This window comes from Mytilus trossulus, chromosome 6 (genome assembly GCF_036588685.1).
Source record: "Mytilus trossulus isolate FHL-02 chromosome 6, PNRI_Mtr1.1.1.hap1, whole genome shotgun sequence".
In the NCBI taxonomy this organism is placed as follows: Eukaryota; Metazoa; Mollusca; class Bivalvia; order Mytilida; family Mytilidae; genus Mytilus; species Mytilus trossulus.
In genome coordinates, this window is record NC_086378.1 from 82,630,364 (window position 1) to 82,651,193 (window position 20,830).

General features: G+C 31.5%; 2 protein-coding genes across 2 annotated transcripts; one reads left to right on the forward strand and one right to left on the reverse strand.

The window, feature by feature from the left end:
• Window positions 1-4,925: 4,925 nt before the first annotated feature.
• Window positions 4,926-12,884, reverse strand: LOC134722034 (craniofacial development protein 1-like). The gene is made up of 8 exons (XM_063585455.1): window positions 12,764-12,884; window positions 10,241-10,373; window positions 9,430-9,673; window positions 8,985-9,082; window positions 7,413-7,514; window positions 6,984-7,056; window positions 6,239-6,324; window positions 4,926-5,388 (listed from the first exon to the last, which is right to left on the reverse strand). Exons 1-8 carry the CDS (start codon window positions 12,816-12,818, stop codon window positions 5,295-5,297), a joined length of 885 nt encoding a protein of 294 aa, XP_063441525.1. The 5' UTR covers window positions 12,819-12,884; the 3' UTR covers window positions 4,926-5,294.
• Window positions 12,885-13,079: 195 nt separating this feature from the next.
• On the forward strand, window positions 13,080-20,830 carry LOC134722035 (transmembrane protein 170B-like). The gene is made up of 4 exons (XM_063585456.1): window positions 13,080-13,153; window positions 18,592-18,692; window positions 19,147-19,317; window positions 19,936-20,830. The coding sequence occupies exons 2-4, from the start codon at window positions 18,599-18,601 to the stop codon at window positions 20,064-20,066; spliced, it is 396 nt and encodes a 131-aa protein (XP_063441526.1). The 5' UTR covers window positions 13,080-13,153; window positions 18,592-18,598; the 3' UTR covers window positions 20,067-20,830.

Sequence of the window (20,830 nt, forward strand, 5' to 3'; positions counted from 1 at the left end):
AAAAGGTTTTTTACAATATAAATCAATTGCTTTAAAAAAGCAATTGTAGGGGGTCTTTCCCCCTTTAAAATTAATTGAATTGGGGGGGGGGGGGGGGTTGTTTGTTTGTTTGTTTGTTCGTTTCTGTATGGGGTCTATATTATTGTTACCGGAGAAGTTTCATGTTTAGTTTGGAAAGTTTTTCTTTTATTTTAGGTACAGCGCGCGCGCCACATCACGTGACACGGGTTTATAATAACGAAAAGATAGTCTTTTTATTTCTTTTTAGGTGGGGACGTTAAACAGACAACATCTATAGAGATGGAATGTACACAATGTAATTTCTTTTGTCATTGTAGGAAATTGACATTTTGATGACAGTTCACAAGTAGTGCATGTTTTGGATTTAATTGATCCGGTGTAACTTTAAAACACATTTATTGATTATTTTCTGATAATGTACATTTTTCAGCACCTGTTTGTAACACAGATTAGTATTTCAAACTCGGAGCGGACATTTTATTGTAGGTTTTTACTGAGATTTACGGACCTAGCAAGCGATTTTTACGGCATTGCCATTTCTTTTCTCTAGGAAAAGCTTTGAGAGATATCTGCACCAAGTTTTTTTATAAACGTTTAGTACATGCCCTGCTGACTGCAAATTTTGAGGTCGATTGTACTTGTAGTTTCAGAGAACATGTGGATTTTTTTTCAGAAGTGACGTAAGAACAATATTAAATTTCAATTTTTCTTGAATAATTGAGAGTTTGTTCCTTCAATAAACTGTCATGATTAAACAGTCATACAGATTGATTGATTGATTGATTGATTGATTGATTGATTGATTGTTTAGTTGGTTAGTTGGTTGGTTGGTTGGTTGGTTGGTTAAACACGTTGGATAGGGTCAATTGAAACACGGAAAAAGAAACTAAGAAGATCTTGGACCCTATATTAAACACATGAGACGGAAACATGATTGATTGATCATGATCATGATCATGATTGATTGATTAATTGATTAGTTGGTTGGTTGGTTGGTTGGTTAAACACGTTGGATAGGGTCAATTGAAACACGGAAAAAGAAACAAAGAAGATCTTGGACCCTATATTAAACACATGAGACGGAAACATGATTGATTGATCATGATCATGATTGATTGATTGATTGATTGATTGATTGATTGATTGATTGATTGATTGATTGATTAGTTGGTTGGTTGGTTGGTTGGTTAAACACGTTGGATAGGGTCAATTGAAACACGGAAAAAGACACAAAGAAGATCTTGGACCCTTTATTAAACACATGAGACGGAAACATGATTGGTTGATCATGATCATGATTGATTGATTGATTGATTGATTGATTGGTTGGTTGGTTGGTTGGTTGGTTGGTTGGTTGGTTGGTTGAACCCTATAAGAAACACATGAGACGGAAACATGATTGATTGATTGATCATGATCATTATTGGTTGATTGATCATGATCATGATTGATTGATTGATTGATTGGTTGGTTAGTTGGTTGGTTGGTATGTTGGTTGGTTGGTTGGTTGGTTGGTTGGTTGAAATTCAAACACACATAAAACTGTTTAAATAGTGCCAAAACCACATAATTTGATGACCTTGACCTTTGACCTTGTAACCTTCGTCAAGGTCATTGCTCCACAAGGTCATTGCAAAAGACCCTATGGGTCAAGGACCTTTTGTTTAAGAGTTTTGCCTAAAAATGGCTTTTTAAAAACCATCGATGGGAGTTATGTCCCTTACATGATGGTAAAATCAATATAGTCATCATGTAAAAAAGTTGCCCCTTGAAGTACCAAGCATTTTTCACTGCTTAATTTTTTTGTATCTATAACCGTTCAAGAGTTATAGGGAAATCAAAGACATATGAAAATCTAAAATATGACCTTGACCTTTGACCTTGACCTAATTTTCTAAGTTAGGAATCAGGGGACTCAAATAAAAACATTCCAGGGTTATACGGTTAACGGTTTATGAGTTAAAAAAACATACCGACAAATTTATTCCGTAAAGATAGATAACTCCTATAAAATTTCTTCGAATCGCTTCGATCCAAATACGCCAAAAATTACTGAGGATGTAACGAACAATTTGTAAAATGAATTTTGTCGATATCTTTTTTTGTTACGAAGGAGATGCACACAGATGATAAACAGTGAATAGGGAGATAACTCTTACAAAGAAAATGGTTTGGCTTAGCAGGGTGAAATTTAAAAGCGCATAAACTATACGATACAATATGAGAAATATTTAAGCGACATATTGCGAAACAAACATTTATCGCAAGAACAAAATTTGGCGGAAAAAAAAAATAATAATAATAATCAGAACAAATACAATAGGCTTTCCACAGAAAAGTGGAAAGACCTAATAATATGGAAAAATTTGGAGTTGTCGTTCGTTTTACGTTGATAGGATAGATAGCACACAACCTACATTCAGTTGTAAGTGGAGGGTTAAAAAAACGGGGGGGGGGGGGGGGGGGAGCAAAAGGGAGATTTTTTTTTTTTATTAACGGAACAGAATGGTTAAAAAGGTTTTTTACAATATAAATCAATTGCTTTAAAAAAGCAATTGTAGGGGGTCTTTCCCCCTTTAAAATTAATTGAATTGGGGGGGGGGGGGGGGTTGTTTGTTTGTTTGTTTGTTCGTTTCTGTATGGGGTCTATATTATTGTTACCGGAGAAGTTTCATGTTTAGTTTGGAAAGTTTTTCTTTTATTTTAGGTACAGCGCGCGCGCCACATCACGTGACACGGGTTTATAATAACGAAAAGATAGTCTTTTTATTTCTTTTTAGGTGGGGACGTTAAACAGACAACATCTATAGAGATGGAATGTACACAATGTAATTTCTTTTGTCATTGTAGGAAATTGACATTTTGATGACAGTTCACAAGTAGTGCATGTTTTGGATTTAATTGATCCGGTGTAACTTTAAAACACATTTATTGATTATTTTCTGATAATGTACATTTTTCAGCACCTGTTTGTAACACAGATTAGTATTTCAAACTCGGAGCGGACATTTTATTGTAGGTTTTTACTGAGATTTACGGACCTAGCAAGCGATTTTTACGGCATTGCCATTTCTTTTCTCTAGGAAAAGCTTTGAGAGATATCTGCACCAAGTTTTTTTATAAACGTTTAGTACATGTATGCCCTGCTGACTGCAAATTTTGAGGTCGATTGTACTTGTAGTTTCAGAGAACATGTGGATTTTTTTTCAGAAGTGACGTAAGAACAATATTAAATTTCAATTTTTCTTGAATAATTGAGAGTTTGTTCCTTCAATAAACTGTCATGATTAAACAGTCATACAGATTGATTGATTGATTGATTGATTGATTGATTGATTGATTGTTTAGTTGGTTAGTTGGTTGGTTGGTTGGTTGGTTGGTTAAACACGTTGGATAGGGTCAATTGAAACACGGAAAAAGAAACTAAGAAGATCTTGGACCCTATATTAAACACATGAGACGGAAACATGATTGATTGATCATGATCATGATCATGATTGATTGATTAATTGATTAGTTGGTTGGTTGGTTGGTTGGTTAAACACGTTGGATAGGGTCAATTGAAACACGGAAAAAGAAACAAAGAAGATCTTGGACCCTATATTAAACACATGAGACGGAAACATGATTGATTGATCATGATCATGATTGATTGATTGATTGATTGATTGATTGATTGATTGATTGATTGATTGATTGATTAGTTGGTTGGTTGGTTGGTTGGTTAAACACGTTGGATAGGGTCAATTGAAACACGGAAAAAGACACAAAGAAGATCTTGGACCCTTTATTAAACACATGAGACGGAAACATGATTGGTTGATCATGATCATGATTGATTGATTGATTGATTGATTGATTGGTTGGTTGGTTGGTTGGTTGGTTGGTTGGTTGGTTGGTTGAACCCTATAAGAAACACATGAGACGGAAACATGATTGATTGATTGATCATGATCATTATTGGTTGATTGATCATGATCATGATTGATTGATTGATTGATTGGTTGGTTAGTTGGTTGGTTGGTATGTTGGTTGGTTGGTTGGTTGGTTGGTTGGTTGAAATTCAAACACACATAAAACTGTTTAAATAGTGCCAAAACCACATAATTTGATGACCTTGACCTTTGACCTTGTAACCTTCGTCAAGGTCATTGCTCCACAAGGTCATTGCAAAAGACCCTATGGGTCAAGGACCTTTTGTTTAAGAGTTTTGCCTAAAAATGGCTTTTTAAAAACCATCGATGGGAGTTATGTCCCTTACATGATGGTAAAATCAATATAGTCATCATGTAAAAAAGTTGCCCCTTGAAGTACCAAGCATTTTTCACTGCTTAATTTTTTTGTATCTATAACCGTTCAAGAGTTATAGGGAAATCAAAGACATATGAAAATCTAAAATATGACCTTGACCTTTGACCTTGACCTAATTTTCTAAGTTAGGAATCAGGGGACTCAAATAAAAACATTCCAGGGTTATACGGTTAACGGTTTATGAGTTAAAAAAACATACCGACAAATTTATTCCGTAAAGATAGATAACTCCTATAAAATTTCTTCGAATCGCTTCGATCCAAATACGCCAAAAATTACTGAGGATGTAACGAACAATTTGTAAAATGAATTTTGTCGATATCTTTTTTTGTTACGAAGGAGATGCACACAGATGATAAACAGTGAATAGGGAGATAACTCTTACAAAGAAAATGGTTTGGCTTAGCAGGGTGAAATTTAAAAGCGCATAAACTATACGATACAATATGAGAAATATTTAAGCGACATATTGCGAAACAAACATTTATCGCAAGAACAAAATTTGGCGGAAAAAAAAAATAATAATAATAATCAGAACAAATACAATAGGCTTTCCACAGAAAAGTGGAAAGACCTAATTAAAATGTAATCATTGTCTTTTTTTAAACACACTGCAACATGATTGCTACCCTGACAATTTCTGCAACATGATTGCTACCCTGACAATTTACATAGTAATAAATGAAATGTTTCCTTGAGATTTAATGAATGGGATGTTTTGTGACAGAGGAAATACACATTAAGTCATACACAGAATTAGCCATCATATATTCTTACAATAAGTACAACTGTTAGCTTTCAACTCAAACACATATTTGCTATTTTCTTTCATACATCAAGCTCCATTTTCCCTGGATCACCTTCATCTGATATCAATAAACATGCTGAAAGACAGTAGCCATATTTTCCAATGAAATGATTTTGAAGTACAATGCTATTTTGTGATATCAATGAATAAGACATTATCTTTTACTACTCTGGCTTAGTCTTAAGTCTCTTTCTTTCACAAACTCCCTCTGTTCTGTTCTGTTTAAAAATGCCTGCCTTTCTAGGTATCTGTAAAATGAAAAAATAAAAATATATCATTATTTTCATTAACAAATTTCCATATAAATAAAGTACTTACAATGTGTTATTGATTATAAAATTGTCATTACAAAGCTACAACAACAAAAAAATATATTTTGACCTGTTTAATCATTCTGTATGTTCATGTCCCAAGTCAGGAGCCTGTAATTTAGAAGTTGTCATTTGTTGATGTATATTGTATTTTTTTTGTTTATTGTTTTGCACTTAAATCAGACTGCCAATTTCCTTGTTTAAATTGTTTTTCTTTTGTCCTTTAGGGCCTTTTAATGCTTGTTACTCAGAATGGTTTTCACTCATTATTGAAGGCCACACAGTGTCGTATAGTTGTTAACTTTTATGTCATTTGGTCTCTGAGAGTTGTATGAATGGCAATCATACCACATGTTACTTATTTCTATATGTATAATGCTTTCAAATTATCAAACTTTTTAATTCAGACATTAAAATATATAGCAAGTCTGAGACACTACTGTAAATTCAGAAATTATTGCAAGGTTTTTATTATTGCGAAAAATGCGACTGAGTTGTAAACGCAATAATTTAAACTGGCATTTTGAAATGTTTTATATGAATTAAACAGGATTTTTCTCAAAATTATATAAATTGTAATCGCATTGAGGTCTAAAATGACAAAATCGCAATAATAAATGCACACAATAATTTCTGAATTTATAGTAATCTAAGCACTAAATGTGACCATAGTGATTTAAGTGTCACGGCAGAAATGGACTGAAGCAGACCGATAGTCAAGAGTAACATTTATTGTCGCTTTCAATTTTCAAGCTGGAATTGTTTTGTTTTAAAACTTCACACCTACCCTAGTTTTCCTTTGTTGTGCAACGTTAAATCTTCTTCAAGTTTATTATCTTTCTTAAACTGATCCCAATCTAACTTAGACTTATTCTGAAATAATACAAAAGATTATATAGTGATCTCTTACATTGACGTATCCTTGAGATATTTACACAAAGTCAATGTGAATATACTGAGGAAAAAAACTTTATTTGTTTTACTTTTTTTAAAAGATGTCTCAGTTTGATTTTCACATAGTAAAAATACAATATTTCTTCCCCTTAATATCCAAATATTTAAACCCAGACACATATTTATAATATAGGCATGAGAAATGAAATGCACCACACATTTTTATGAGCAACATCACCAAAATGGTATTTATATCACCATTTGTTTTAGGAGATTGCTGCTCTTTAAATGAATAAGCAAGACCTTAAATCATGTAAACAGAAGGAAGTTTCATGAATCTGAATATGGCTAAACATCAGTTTTATTCTATGCATAAAAAGAAAGTTGGGTAGATTTGACTTGTTTCTTCTCATTCATTCACACACAATGCTAATGTTAGCTGCAAGATAAACTTGGCATATCTCAGGTGGTAATTTTACACCATTTATATGGCAATCCTTCGTTCTAATACAATGTTATAGCAAGGGCAAATTTTTGATATCTGTAATAAAATTGATATTCATACCAACAGCAGTAAGAAAATAATGATAATGAGACCCTTTAAAATTTCAAAACTAATAAATATATAAAGTACTCACCAGCGTACTGATTTTCTGTTTTTTATTGATTTTATCTAAAACACTTCCTAATCCTCCTGGTCTTTTAATTCCACTGAAAAAATATGATAAGAAGTTTTTATATTTACTGCAAAAAAAGGATGACTAGACATGTAAGAGGCAAATAATTGTGTCTAAGTCAACCCCTGAGTGAACTGGAAACCTTTGTTACACAGAACTCCTGTACCAGGACATATTATAGATATCTGTGTATTAATTTGAACATTTTCTTTAGTTTTGAAAAGATTTGGTTTAAATGGGCTCAACTGAGACAAATTGTACCAATCGGAAGTGAATCCATTCACACACCATGATAAAAATAGATGCATATATCGATGCAACTAACTATAAAATGGTATAGACAACTTTTCTTCTTTTCTTCCCCAATTGAGTTTTAAAGTGTAAACTTACATTGCAGCCAATCCAGGGGAAGCTGATGATCCCACTACAGATTCTTGTTTCTTTAATTCTGTTTGAGCTTCTTTGGAATTCTGGTCAACTTCCTTTGTTACTCTACAAAAATATAGATACGGTAGGTTAATACAGTAAATACATGTTTACCATAGATATATATTGATTCTTCACTGCTAGTTTTAATAGTTTGATAGAAAACACTAATTTTATTCATTGGTTTGACAAACTATTGCTAGATCTTCTACTTCTGTAAAAATTTAAAACCTGAGAAATTTTTTGGCAGTCAGTAATTCATAGTATTCAAATCATCAGCTGTTTTCATAAATTCATCAAAGATATGACATCAAGGGTCTAGATCTATATATGATAGTCCTGTGGATTCATTGTTTTTTGGTAGATACCATTTTGAGAAAAAATGGTGAATATTTTAATTCTTTGTAGGTAATGAAGGTTTTGTAAAATCTTCATACAAGCTTATAAACAATGTGTACCTCATTGAACATTTATACCCACAAAATCCATGAAAACAGATCAATGTGTATCCTAAGAATAATAATGAATACCATTCATTGATGACTGTTTGTGAGGACAAATAGAAGTCTAGGAACAAACACACAAAAAATGTAATCTGCCATTTGTATTTAAATAAAATATCTATATAAAACTTTGGGTCTGTACAAAGGGAAATGATTTTCTGAAATAATTAAAGATGTAGATACATTATATCATGGGAGACAACTCAATCTTATCTATAGAATTTACAGGAAATTATCATTCATCTTCTCATTTTTAGAACCCAAAATTGTACCTACTGGAATATTTCTTGCAAAAACAATACAGCATATTAAAAGAATATTTATTGAAATTTTTTTCATGAAAGAAAAAACTCAGCATTGGTGATGCGTTGTCTTAATACTTATTTGTTACTTATAATCATGGGAGACAACTCCATGCACTATTATCAAGTAACATAGTTCCCTCTTTTTTCAGTATGACTAATGAAGCAAGAATACGTGTGTTGAGACTGATATAATTAGAATTATTGTTAAATTTGTTAGCGACATGTACATTTCTAGAAATGCTTTATTAAGCACTGAATAACTTTGTGGTACCACCTCCTCATATAATGTTTATAAATTTGGTATGATATATATATATGTTTGTATGTTTTGGTATAACAAATTTGCATTGTCTTGGTATCAATCCTGTAATTTTGGATTTTAAACCAATAAAAATTACTTACTTACTTACTTAGTAACTGACAGATTACTGCAATACCAATTTTCACAATTTTCCTTTCAATTGGGCTCTGAAGGTTATTGAAGTTAAAAGATAAAACACATAACAATTTCATGAGGAAGACAAAACATTTGGGAATTTGTATACAAATACAAAATAACAAATTCTGAAACATGTAACCAAGGTAACAGGATGATGCATCTAGGGAAAAAATGTTTAGATATCAGACACAGGAAAATCACAGTTAAACATTATTTTAGAAACAGTGATATAGTAATAATAAAGACTAAACAATCTCTCAATGATATTGTTTGGTGTTTACCAACTTACTTAACTATTTCTCCTGCAAAATCATATTCTTTGGTGATAGTTATCTTTTTATTTGTAGTTGTACTATCTGAGGCCTTTACTTCAGTTTTTGTGGCTAACTGAAAAAAGAAATTATCAACATGTGAATAATTACCAGTATGCAGTATTTTTAATTGTCAATAATTTTTTTAGACTAACTCTTTCAGTCTTTGCAACTTTTATGATTATAAGAGCTAGTTCATGTAGTTACAAAGATAATATTCATTTATGTGTAAATTTGTAATAGACACAAAGTACTTTTTTCGATTCCTAAAAACAGACTCAGTTATATTATAATATTATTGCTACAACTAAAGTTCATCTTGAAGAATTGATTTTTTACTTGCCTTGTCTTCGGTGATAACAGTAGATGAGCTACTTACACCACTAAGACACAAAGGTCTAGAAAACAACTGTATCTATATACCTTAGACCCAGAAGGAGCTGGTGAAGTTACACTAGGGCTGGGTGATGCTTTTTTTGGTCTGGTCCCAACATCTGACATAAAACTAGACCACAAATCATCAGCTTTTTTCTTCTCTTGTTCCTCCTTTCTTAGTTTCTGTTCTTCCTTGATGTTTTCTTCTAATTCTTTTTTTGCTTTAACTTCTTCCTCTGTTTCAGCTTTATTGACTACTTCACCCTCAAGTTTAATCCCTCCTTTTCTTTTTCTACAGAATAACAAGAGTTTAAAGCTAAAATGCCTTACGGATATATAATTGTATTATACTCCTCAACATAGAAAATTATTATTGCTTTCAAACTATCCCCATATAGAAAAAAAAATTGGAGACAAACAATACAAAAAAAAAAACATTAAGCAGATAATTACATTTTTTTTCATTAATTGCAATTGTTCTTTATTTAAACAGTATGAAAATTTTGACAATCATATATTTTCATATATATCATCTAGATAAAAACAAAGCTTTTTATCATACCATGGTATGTAATTTGATTGTAATATTAAAACTTTGCATTCCTATTTATGTATATATATTAGAAAAATTCTATAACACTCAAACAATACATATATGAAAATGCTTTATTATGTGTATAACATGTATAATACATGTAATACAGTAATAGTGACCCGCCTTTTTACCCTTTATTTGACCCATAAATTCTAATTTGAATTTCAAGTAAAGGACCATATAACAAATCTAATCCTTTAGCAATTCTATCCTTTCCCCTCATCTTTGCAAGAAAGGCTATTGTTTAACAGCTTCATATTGTACCTCTGTAAGATATCAGGCTTTTTCTTTCGTTTTCTTTTCCCACTAGTTTTAACATCCTCTCCGCCTTCTGCCTTCAGTAAATCCAAATCCTCTTCATCACCCGAGCATTCTTCTTCACTTACAGCTTCACCATCTGTAAAACAGGGCATGTTTACAAATAAAATATTAAATGAAACTATTTAAACTTAAAACTATTTTTCAACACATTGATCATGGTGATATCAAAATAACACCTTGTCAGATTTGCTCTAAATGCTTTGGTTTCAAAGTTATAAGCCAAATCTATATTTTACCTCGATGTTCTATTTATAGCCATGGTGGCCATCTTGGTTGATTGGCCCAGTCACCCGCTTTTTGTAAAGGATTACAAAAACTAACGAAAATTTGGTAAAATATGACTGAAAAGGGCAATAACTCCTTAAGGGGTCAACTAACCAAAATTCTTAATTGTAGATCTTACTTAGCTGAACATTATTGCTGTTTACAGTTTATCTCTACTTATAATAATAATAATACTATTACATGAAATACAAATTATTATTTATTATTTGCCATTCTTTTCACAAAATTCACAAAATCAGGAAATATTTTTTGTGCATCTTTTATGTTTCATTCCTGATCATATGACAGTTTTTATAAAATCAGTTGCAGGCACGTGTAGCCTTTGTAGGCTTAATTGGCTATGCTTCAACGCAGGTGGCTACGAGCAGATACTGCCATTTTAAAATTTTTAAAATTATTTAATTATTTATTTAGTTATATATTTTTTTCTGCAGTGCCACATCATAAATACAAATGTACCACTGAGTTTTATACAAAAGTGACGTAAATTTACCAGTGTGATTCAAATTACAGAGAGATTATAGTGTCAAGTTGACACTTCTAAAGACTAAAATTACAATACAGAAAGAATTGCCTCCGAGTGACATACACCTTATCGCTAATCCCGGCTGACCCAGCCGCTTAAACTTTTGACACATCAAACAATCACTTTTCCATTGTGGCGTCAGATATTTGTTTTATGATGTCAACTTACATGTGATGGACTGTGAAACTCAGATCATGAGATTTGGAAAATTAGGACTCAGATCAGGTGGTTTTTTATCGACATAAATTTTGTCGTAAATGTAACCATATGATGTAGAAATTGTGGTTTTTCTTCAAATTTCCATCAAATTGTAATATGTTAATGGTACCCTTATTGCCTCTCTATTTGAATAAAATAAAATATTAAGAAGAATCTGTTTCTTGTTTTGTTTTTGATAAATGATTGTTCACTACTTGCAAATAAATCATTATATTTATTTATCTTATCTGTATAGATTTTTGTTTATGTCTCCATCTCCATATCATTGGTAAATGTACAGACAAATAAGAAAAAAATAAGCTCCACATGTATTTTTGCAACATCATAAATAAATTAAAAAATTAACATACACTAACACTAGTACTGCATGGCTTTTAAGCAATATGAAAGTCATATTTGTAAAAAACTTTAAAAGACTTAAACCGTGTTAAATGTTTTGCGATTTCTTAAAATCTTATATATATAAACATTTAAAAATTTAAATTTGAAGGTTTTACTAGGAATTGTTGTAACAAAAACTTTTATTAGTCTATTTGTCCATATTGTATAATGTATGGTCATTAAAAAGTGAAACAGATTTATAATATAAACTTTAATTTAATCATTGAAAAGAGGTCTAGATTGCTAAAATAATTTATAAATTTATATTTTTTCATTTGTCCCAAAACATTTAAATTCATTTAATCAACATCCTTTTATGATTATTTGATAAAAATATTAATCATTTATGGTCTTTTTACAACTAACATTTTTAAAAGCAAAATAACTGAAAACAGGATAAAACAAAGGGAAGTAACAAAAAAGTATTTAAATATTCCCAATACACATCGTTTTTATAACACAACGGCAGTTAGCTAGAGGTAAACATCGTTGATTACCAGTATGTTTGACACCCAAGCTGTCAAGTGAAGCCATATAATTATACATCTTCTTTGATGTACAGGTAAAATTTAACACAGGTGTCAATTACACCCGTACAGTAGTAAGAAATGATCAAAAATGGCGTCTGAAAATTTTCATTCATGAAATATTTCATACACGGGACCTTTTTCTCCTAAACGGGAGGACGGGAGGAGACCCCTGAAAACGGGAGTTTTGTTCACATGTATGTGTCAAAATTTGAAGGGAACCTGTGTGATATCCAGTAATGGCGAACAAATCACTGGCGATTAGGTGTATTGGTGAACAGGTGAAGGCATGAGCTGCGAAAGGGAACATAGTTAAGGGTGTGAATGTGTTCAGGTAGCTCACTTACAGTAACACGTTTTTACCGAATTCGAAGATTTTTAGACCTGAGCCATGGTGTGTGCATTGTTACATTCATGATTCATGTAAAATGTGACACAAAGATATGTTTGCTTTGTCATTTTGTCACATATATTTTTTTCGGGGAAAATGTTTTGTTGGAAAAAAGTGTATATAATGAGTTAAAACACCTGAAGGAACATAATCTTCATCGCTTCCTGAGCTGTAATCTTCTTCGTCTGACATTTTTATTATTACAACCTCGCACAAATAACTCAGATTATCACCGGAAGTGTTATCTCCTACTGTAAAGTGTTCATTTTTTTGAAACAATTTTATTTATAGTACATTTAAAACGTATGATGTTCTTGAAACTATTGTAGATGTACTCTAAACTATTTTTTTCATTCTTATAAGGCGGAAAGTTTCCAATATATACACGAGCGCAAATAAGAAAATGATTGTACCGAAAAATGACCACTTTATAGTCAATCTGTCTAATTCATTTAATTTGACAACAACTTACTTTGAACAGGTTTTTCAGATTGTACCATATGATATCAAGAAGTTTAATGGGAAAGGTTAAGTTTTTTAAATTATCAAAAAAATACCTCACACCATCAATATGAAATAAGTGTTAACAGTAATCGAACACAACCACAGTTACATTTATACAAGACAAATTACTTACAATTTTAGTTACAAATAATGTACTCTCAATCTGATCAATATACATTCATTTGACTAATAACTGTCGAAAATTTTATATACGCAGGAGATAATCTTATAGATTCTATACATCAAATTCTAGTTGATATTTTCAAAAAAGGATTAAATCCAGATCTTCTTAAAAAAGGACTCCTTTCTCCAGTATTTAAAAACAAGGGATCAATTTTAGAAATAAAGAATTATCGTGGAATAACAGTTCTCCCAGTTTTCTGTAAAATCATCGAATCTATTCTGAAATTAAGAATCCGGCCAACAAGTTTACCAAGACAATGCACTTTGCAAAGAGGTTTCACACAGAACTCAGCTCCATTAAATGCGTCATTCATTTTAAAAGAGGTAAATAGAGAATCATTAGATTTGGGAAAACTCCTGATAATAGTATTATTAGACGCTAAGTCAGCCTTTGACGTTGTGGTTCATCAAAATCTAATGCGTAATTTATATCATCTTGGAATACAAGACAGACACTGGAATCTCATCAACAATCTCCATAAACATGCTTCATCTGTAATAAAACTTAATGGAAAAACGTCAAATGAATTTATCATTTCACAACGAGTGCGTCAGGGTGGTATTCTCAGTGCGGATCTTTACAAGATATATATAGACCCACTACTGCACCATTTACAACAATCTAAGTTAGGAAGTAAAATTGGCCATATACCATGTTGTGCAACAGCTTGTGCGGATGACATTACTTTAAATACTACAGATCCAAATGAAGCACAAATATTACTAAACATGGCTTATGAATTCAGTTGTAATGAACACTACAAATTACAACCACAAAAAAGTGTTGTTATTGAGATGGAGAAAAAAAGGAAAAAAAGACATAGCTGTATAGATCTGAGATTGAAAGACAAGAAGCTACCAGTAGTAGAAAAAGCAACACATCTGGGAATACAAAGATCAAAATCTAGAAAGGAAACGTTAAATAACACCATCAACGAGAACATTAAAAAAGCAAGGAGAACAGCATATAGTCTCATGGCTGCAGGTTTTCATGGAAACAATGGTTTAGATCCAAGCACCTGTATTCATATAATGAAAACTTATGTCTTACCAACATTACTTTATGGTCTGGAGATACTGATACCAACTAAATTAAATATTGATAAATTGGAAATGTTTTTCAAAAAAATGCTCAAACAGATTTTGTCTCTACCTCAAATTGCTCCTGATGTAGTACCATACATTATATCTGGAATGATTCCTATTGAAGGACAAATACATATAAAAATACTGAGCTACTTTTACAGTATATGTTTACTATCAGAGGAATCAACTGAAAAACAAATTGCTAGAAGACAATTAGCAGTCAAAGACCAAGATAGTCACAGTTGGTTCATTGAAGTAAAAAAAAAATATTTGGAAATATGCTCTTCCAGAAATTTACCTTCTTTTAGACACTCCGTATACAAAAATTCAATGGAAAAATTTAATGTACAGTTATATAAATAAATATTGGAAAGAGTACTATACAGATATCTCGAAGCTATACAGAAATATAAGCTATTTAAATGTTGATGAATACCACCCTGGAAAACAACACCCGCTTATCTATATCAAAACATCATCTTCAAGAGACATAAACCGTCTGCCTGTTAAGTTAAAACTTGTTTCTGGTACATACATTCTTCAAGAAAATAGATCTAGATTTAATCAGAATAATGTTGAAGCCACCTGCCTTTTGTGTGGACAAGAAACTGAAGATTTACCACACTTTTTATTGAAATGTACATTATTAGAAACAACCAGAAAAGCGTCTTTAGAAGATCTTCAGAAGGAATATCATAATCTGACAGATAGAGAAATGGAATACCTTACTGAAACTGATAAAATCAAAATTATACTGGACTGCTCTTATCTCCTTACGGAAAAAGTTGGACTTAGCAACAAAAATATAAACATCAAAATGTTATCTGCATTGGAATTTCAGTGTCGCAGATATGTTTTTAACATTCATAGAGCAAGATATAGGATGCTGTCTGATATAAAAAACAGGAAAAAATAAGGATATCTCAAGTATGCATAACCCATTAAAAATATATGTATATACATATATATAAATTTAATAATCATCTATTTGAATACTTGATAAAGCTAAGATTTAACTATACCCTATTTTAAATTTTAATATGGAAGATTATTTTAATATTATCCAAGTGAACTAGATCTGAATAATTTTAAATAGGCTATATATAAATAAATTTAGAATTTAAGCTTTTATTACAGTTTTTATAAATTTCACAAAAATGAGTTTTAAAATAACAACGAAATATTATTAAATAGAGAGACACTTTTATTGACTGTATATAGAAAATTGTGTTTTAGCCAATTGTACATGATGTAATATAACTGGTGATGGACTATTTTTAACACTGTGGTGGATGGATATATATACCTTAGTGAGAAATCACTGATCTCCTATAAAGGAGGTGAAGATAACATACAGATACATGTACACATATATTAGCTTCAGGTCTTATTATAAAATATTTACTTCATTGACACTGTGAATATGTGAGTCTCTGAATTCTAATCCCACGCAGGGCAGATGTGCTTGTCGCTAATGATTGTCAGTTTTCTTATCTCTGGGTACTCTGGCTTCCTCCACCTCTAACAGGTTGGGAACAAACCCCCTGGATTGTGATTATGTGAGCCAAAATTTGTTCCTGTGAAAAAAGTTCCAGTGGAACTAATTGCACAGGAAACATGTTCTGGGAGAACTTTTTTCACAGACAATTTCTATATAATTTGTTCCATCTCTATGAAATAAGTTCCACACTTTACCTGGTGAAATAAGTTCTGGGTTGGTGAAATTTGTTCCTTACCTAGTGAAATAAGTCATTGTAAGTTCCATGTTTGTGAGATTTGTTCCTTACCTGGTGAAATAAGTTCTGGATTTGTGAAATTTGTTCCTCACCTGGTGAAATTAGTTCCTTGTCTGTGAAATATGTTCCACTGGTTAAACAAGTTATCTTATATACTGAGCACTTGTCATCAGCAAGTTTAAAGTCATTATAAAAAACATGTATTATATTGATATTTCAATAAATAGAAAGTGTAAACATCCAATTTGGATCATGTGGAGTAAAGCAAAAGTTTAATAACATACTCAATTAATAATACTAAAAATGACACTTATGACCCAGGAGAAAGTAGAATTAGAAATAATAATAATAGTCTTTCTGAAAAAAAGTATTATAACGGTTAAAAATGAACATTTGTACTTTTTTGAAAAGAACAAAGTGACTGATCAATTATACAAATAGACATAAAGAAACAAAAGACACACACTTTAAAACTGTGCAATGACCATAATTAAGTTCATGTATGATTAGAACACCCATGACAGATTAACAGGAAACAAGGAGGTCAAATAACACATAAACGATAAAACATAGATACAAATTATGATACATTGTAATTGCTTTTATTTCTTATCTTCCTACAGTCATGCCTTTAATTGCAAATGTACCCCATGCAAGCACATAACTTATTTTCTGTGAAATAGGTTTGAACAGAACATTTTCATTGACTTCTATAAAGTACCTTCGTTCAAAACTAATATCACAGGAACTTATTTCACTTTTTTTTTTAAATATTAATATAGGAACAAAACTCATGGTACTGTGATTTTTGTTCCGGAACTTATTTCACACTTGGTTAAAAAATTAGTTCCGGAACAAATTTTATAGTGCTGGAACATATTTTCTGTGACATATGTTCCGGAGGAACATATTTTCTATGAAAATTGTTCCGGCGGAACAAATGTCACGCTGGAACAAATTTTTTGTTACAATTATACCTGTATAGAGGGATAAACCTTCTTTAGAGGGATAAAATTATCCCTCTATAGAGGGGTATTTGTGTTTGCACTGGATTTAAAGCAAATTAGGGCAGAATGGCATTTTCTAATCATATTGGCTATAATCTCTAGCAGTAGGTGCATCAACATATGCACTTCACTAAAAATAGTGATAACCCGTTTTCTGCTAAAGTGACAAAACTTGAAATCTATTGTATACCTATCTGAACACCTGATCAACATCAAAAGGAATAGTTGACCTTTAAATTTCATGTTAAATCTAACAATAGAAATTCTGTTCAGTGAGGCATAAGTGAGTAGAATTTACCTGATCATCACAGCTTTCAACCATGGTGAACAATAGATTTTATATTTTGTCAGATAAGCAGCAAACTGGGCATGTGCATATTAAACTAAGTACATCAATTGGTGCATCAACTGTTGCAGGTTACTGCCATAATAAGTAGAGAATGCCATTCTGCCCTGTTTTGATTTAAATCCAGTCTTAACAAAAATACCCCTCTTTAGAGGGATAATTTTATCCCTCTATAGAAGGTTTATCCCTCTATACACGTAACAGGTATAATCACCATAGAGAGGGTTTGTTCCCAACCTGTCTAAAGTGAAGATAAACACTATGACTGTATACATCTAGCTCGGAGCCTCCTAAATATTTGTAGCTCAATTCTGAAATAAAGATTTTTATATATTTATTGAAACATGTAAATGTAGTAGCCATATACATTAACACAATATTTCAATATTTATGTTATCTTACTCCAACTTCAAATAATTATTAGCCAATTACGAGTAACACGAAGGACCGAATAACACAGTTATTAACCGAATAACACTTGTAATAATTGAATAACATTTGAAATTTTAATATTAACACATGCATGACATTTTGGTGAGTTTTAAACATTGATTATTAAATAATATTATAATACATGTATACATGTATTATCAATTCATTTTATAACCATGATAACTTAAAAATGATTTACAGAAAGCAGATACAATGTAAGGTCATAAAGATCTTTTTATATTTAGTGTGTACATGGCGGCCGTTGTGATTTCCGTGGTCACCATATTGGATGTACATGTACGGAAGTTTATTGCTGCATTGAAGACCTATTGGTGACCTTCTGCTGTTGTCTGTTCTATGGTCGGGTTGTTGTCTCTTTGACACATTCCCCATTTCCATTATCTATTTTAATATTAAAGTGTTATTCAGTCATAACAAGTGTTATTCGGATATTAACCATGTTAACAGTGTTATTCAGTCATTCGAGGTACCGACCAATTACTAGACACATTGTAGGTCTATTTCCTTGAAAATTTATGTATCATGTGTATCAGCACTGTTTATGATTTTCCCCACCTAAAACGTCTGAACATCATCGGGTAATATGAAACAAACCTAATTGTTTTCTTCTAAGACACTAGAATCATTGGATTATAACTTATATTTTCTAGGTAAACCATGTCGTCTGGATCGCAGGATGAGTTCACTCCACCATTTAATATATTTGATATGTTAGGTCTTACTCCTGGAGAATCAGCTAAAAGTTTTGCAGGTAAGTTTCATGTTAGGTCTTACCCCGGGAGAATCAGCTAAAAGTTTTGCAGGTAAGTTTTATGTTAGGTCTTACCCCTGGAGAATCAGCTTAAAGTTTTGCAGTTAGGTTTTATGTTAGGTTCACCCCTGGAGAATCAGCTAAAAGTTTTGCAGGTCTGATATGAATCAGAATATATATTGGTTATTTCTTAGAATTCCATTTATTTTTTTGTTTATGTAAGTCTCACTGATTTACATGTTTTTCTTATCCACTTTTAAGCAAGTTCTTGTAATAAAATATTTCAAAAAATATTAAGGTCAAAATATATACTAATAGACTTTTAGGTGCTTTTAAACATTCATTGCCTGATGTTTCTTATTAGTTTTATATTTCTTATTACATGAAACAAAATAAACAATTGGTGGCTTTTTCTTTCATTTGTAACATTTAAAAACTTTATATTTTATTTTAGAAATCTGGTACCAGGTATTTTTATGGGCCTTGTTTACCTCTATCTTTGTTCATGCCATAGCAGCCATCTTAGCCTTTGTACGTCTAAGAAAACATAAGATTGGACGATGGATGTCACTGGTCATTATAGTGATGGGAGTTTTGTGTCCATTAACAGGTGGTGTTATTACAAGTAGGTATTCTCCAGTGTCTTGTTGACATTATTCTTCCCTGGAAACTTTGTGTACTGTTTCGAACAAATCTCTATACTACTTATTATGTTCTGCACAAATATTGTAATATTTCTTCCAGTGGAAATAATATTCCATTTCAGAAAGTTATCAGCAGTCCATAGTCATATAACATATTTTTCTCACTGGACACTAAGCAAACAATATTCATGTTTCTCTGAATTTACCAGAGTTATCTCCCATTAGAGCCAGGTTAATTACAACCAAAAAACAGTTTTAATTAAACAGCTCTCATCAATTTTATTTTTCTAGGAATAAAAGTCATGTTATTATGTGTTTTGTGAAAGTAAAAATACTTCTATTTGATATTAATCAACTCAAAATACAAATTAAAGCTCAATATTGTGTTCGAATTCACTCTCATTGATTTGAAATTTGGTTATCTGATAAAGACATGAAAAATGTGTTAAGATAGACAGCATAAATCAACTGCATTTCCTTACTATTCACTCAAAGCCAATAATTAGTGATAACCTAATATGAGAATTAGCCATCAGGGAAAAATGTTTGTATGTTCAACGAGTATAACCCATTAAAGACTTTTGTTTCAATTTTTTCAGGTGCTACAATTGCTGGATTTTATCGTGGATCTGACTTTGAGATGAAACCATTTATTGCCTTGTTATGGGGATTAGGACAAACTGTAGTGGTGATAGTTGTATCATTCAGTAGAATTCTAGCTACATTGTGATGAAGGCTACAACACCCTGTCTGTCACAAGCATTAGGAACATCAATTAATTCAAAATTGTGAGGCCGTTCAAGCCTATCCGAATGTAGCATCATTATGATAAAGGCCATGTTATCATGTCTGTCACAAGAATTATGACTGTAAAAGAATGAAGAGTGCCTATCTGAATGAGAATATAACTGCAGAATAAACATAACATTTCAAGCTATGAACTTTCAGAATACTGCTGTCCTCCTACTCATCATAGTAATCAAGTCATGATGTATCAAAAAAAGTTATAAGTATTAAAAAAGACTATTATACAGATATGTATATGGATTTTGAGTTCAATGTCATTGTCAGTTGTATGTGTTTTGTTGGTTAGAACATACACAAGTTTGTGCATTTCATTTCTAGTCAGGATAATTTTACTTAATCAGAATGTTAGTTCTAGCTCAAAGCTTCAGATTAGCTGATATTTTCTCATAGCACGAAAGTTGAAGGTGGGTAATAGAGTTGTCTGTCCCATCTGAAAAACTTTTTTTTATGCACCAAAGATTTCAAGTTTCACATTCAGTTAACATCATTCAGTGCTTGGCTTAAACATTTTTTTGTGTCTAATTTCATTATTACAGCATAGCTTGAGATATTATAGCCTGGGGTCACTTAATATCCAATTTTCATTGAGATATACTGTTTGCAAAGAAATTATAAGTTTTTTTTTCATTCAAGACTGCCAATTTTGTTTAAATTCTCTACTACAGTGTTTATATTTATATATAGATG

Excerpts from the sequence above, each read along its gene's own strand:
- LOC134722035 (XM_063585456.1), top strand. The coding sequence starts at position 18,599 with ATGTCGTCTGGATCGCAGGATGAGTTCACTCCACCATTTAATATATTT. Across the intron at positions 18,693-19,146 it reads ATCAGCTAAAAGTTTTGCAG|AAATCTGGTACCAGGTATTT; the intron begins GTAAGTTTCATG and ends ATTTTATTTTAG. Across the intron at positions 19,318-19,935 it reads AACAGGTGGTGTTATTACAA|GTGCTACAATTGCTGGATTT; the intron begins GTAGGTATTCTC and ends CAATTTTTTCAG.
- LOC134722034 (XM_063585455.1), bottom strand. The coding sequence starts at position 12,818 with ATGTCAGACGAAGAAGATTACAGCTCAGGAAGCGATGAAGATTATGTT. Across the intron at positions 9,674-10,240 it reads AAGCCTGATATCTTACAGAG|AAAAAGAAAAGGAGGGATTA; the intron begins GTACAATATGAA and ends GTTATTCTGTAG. Across the intron at positions 7,515-8,984 it reads TTTGCAGGAGAAATAGTTAA|AGTAACAAAGGAAGTTGACC; the intron begins GTAAGTTGGTAA and ends ATATTTTTGTAG.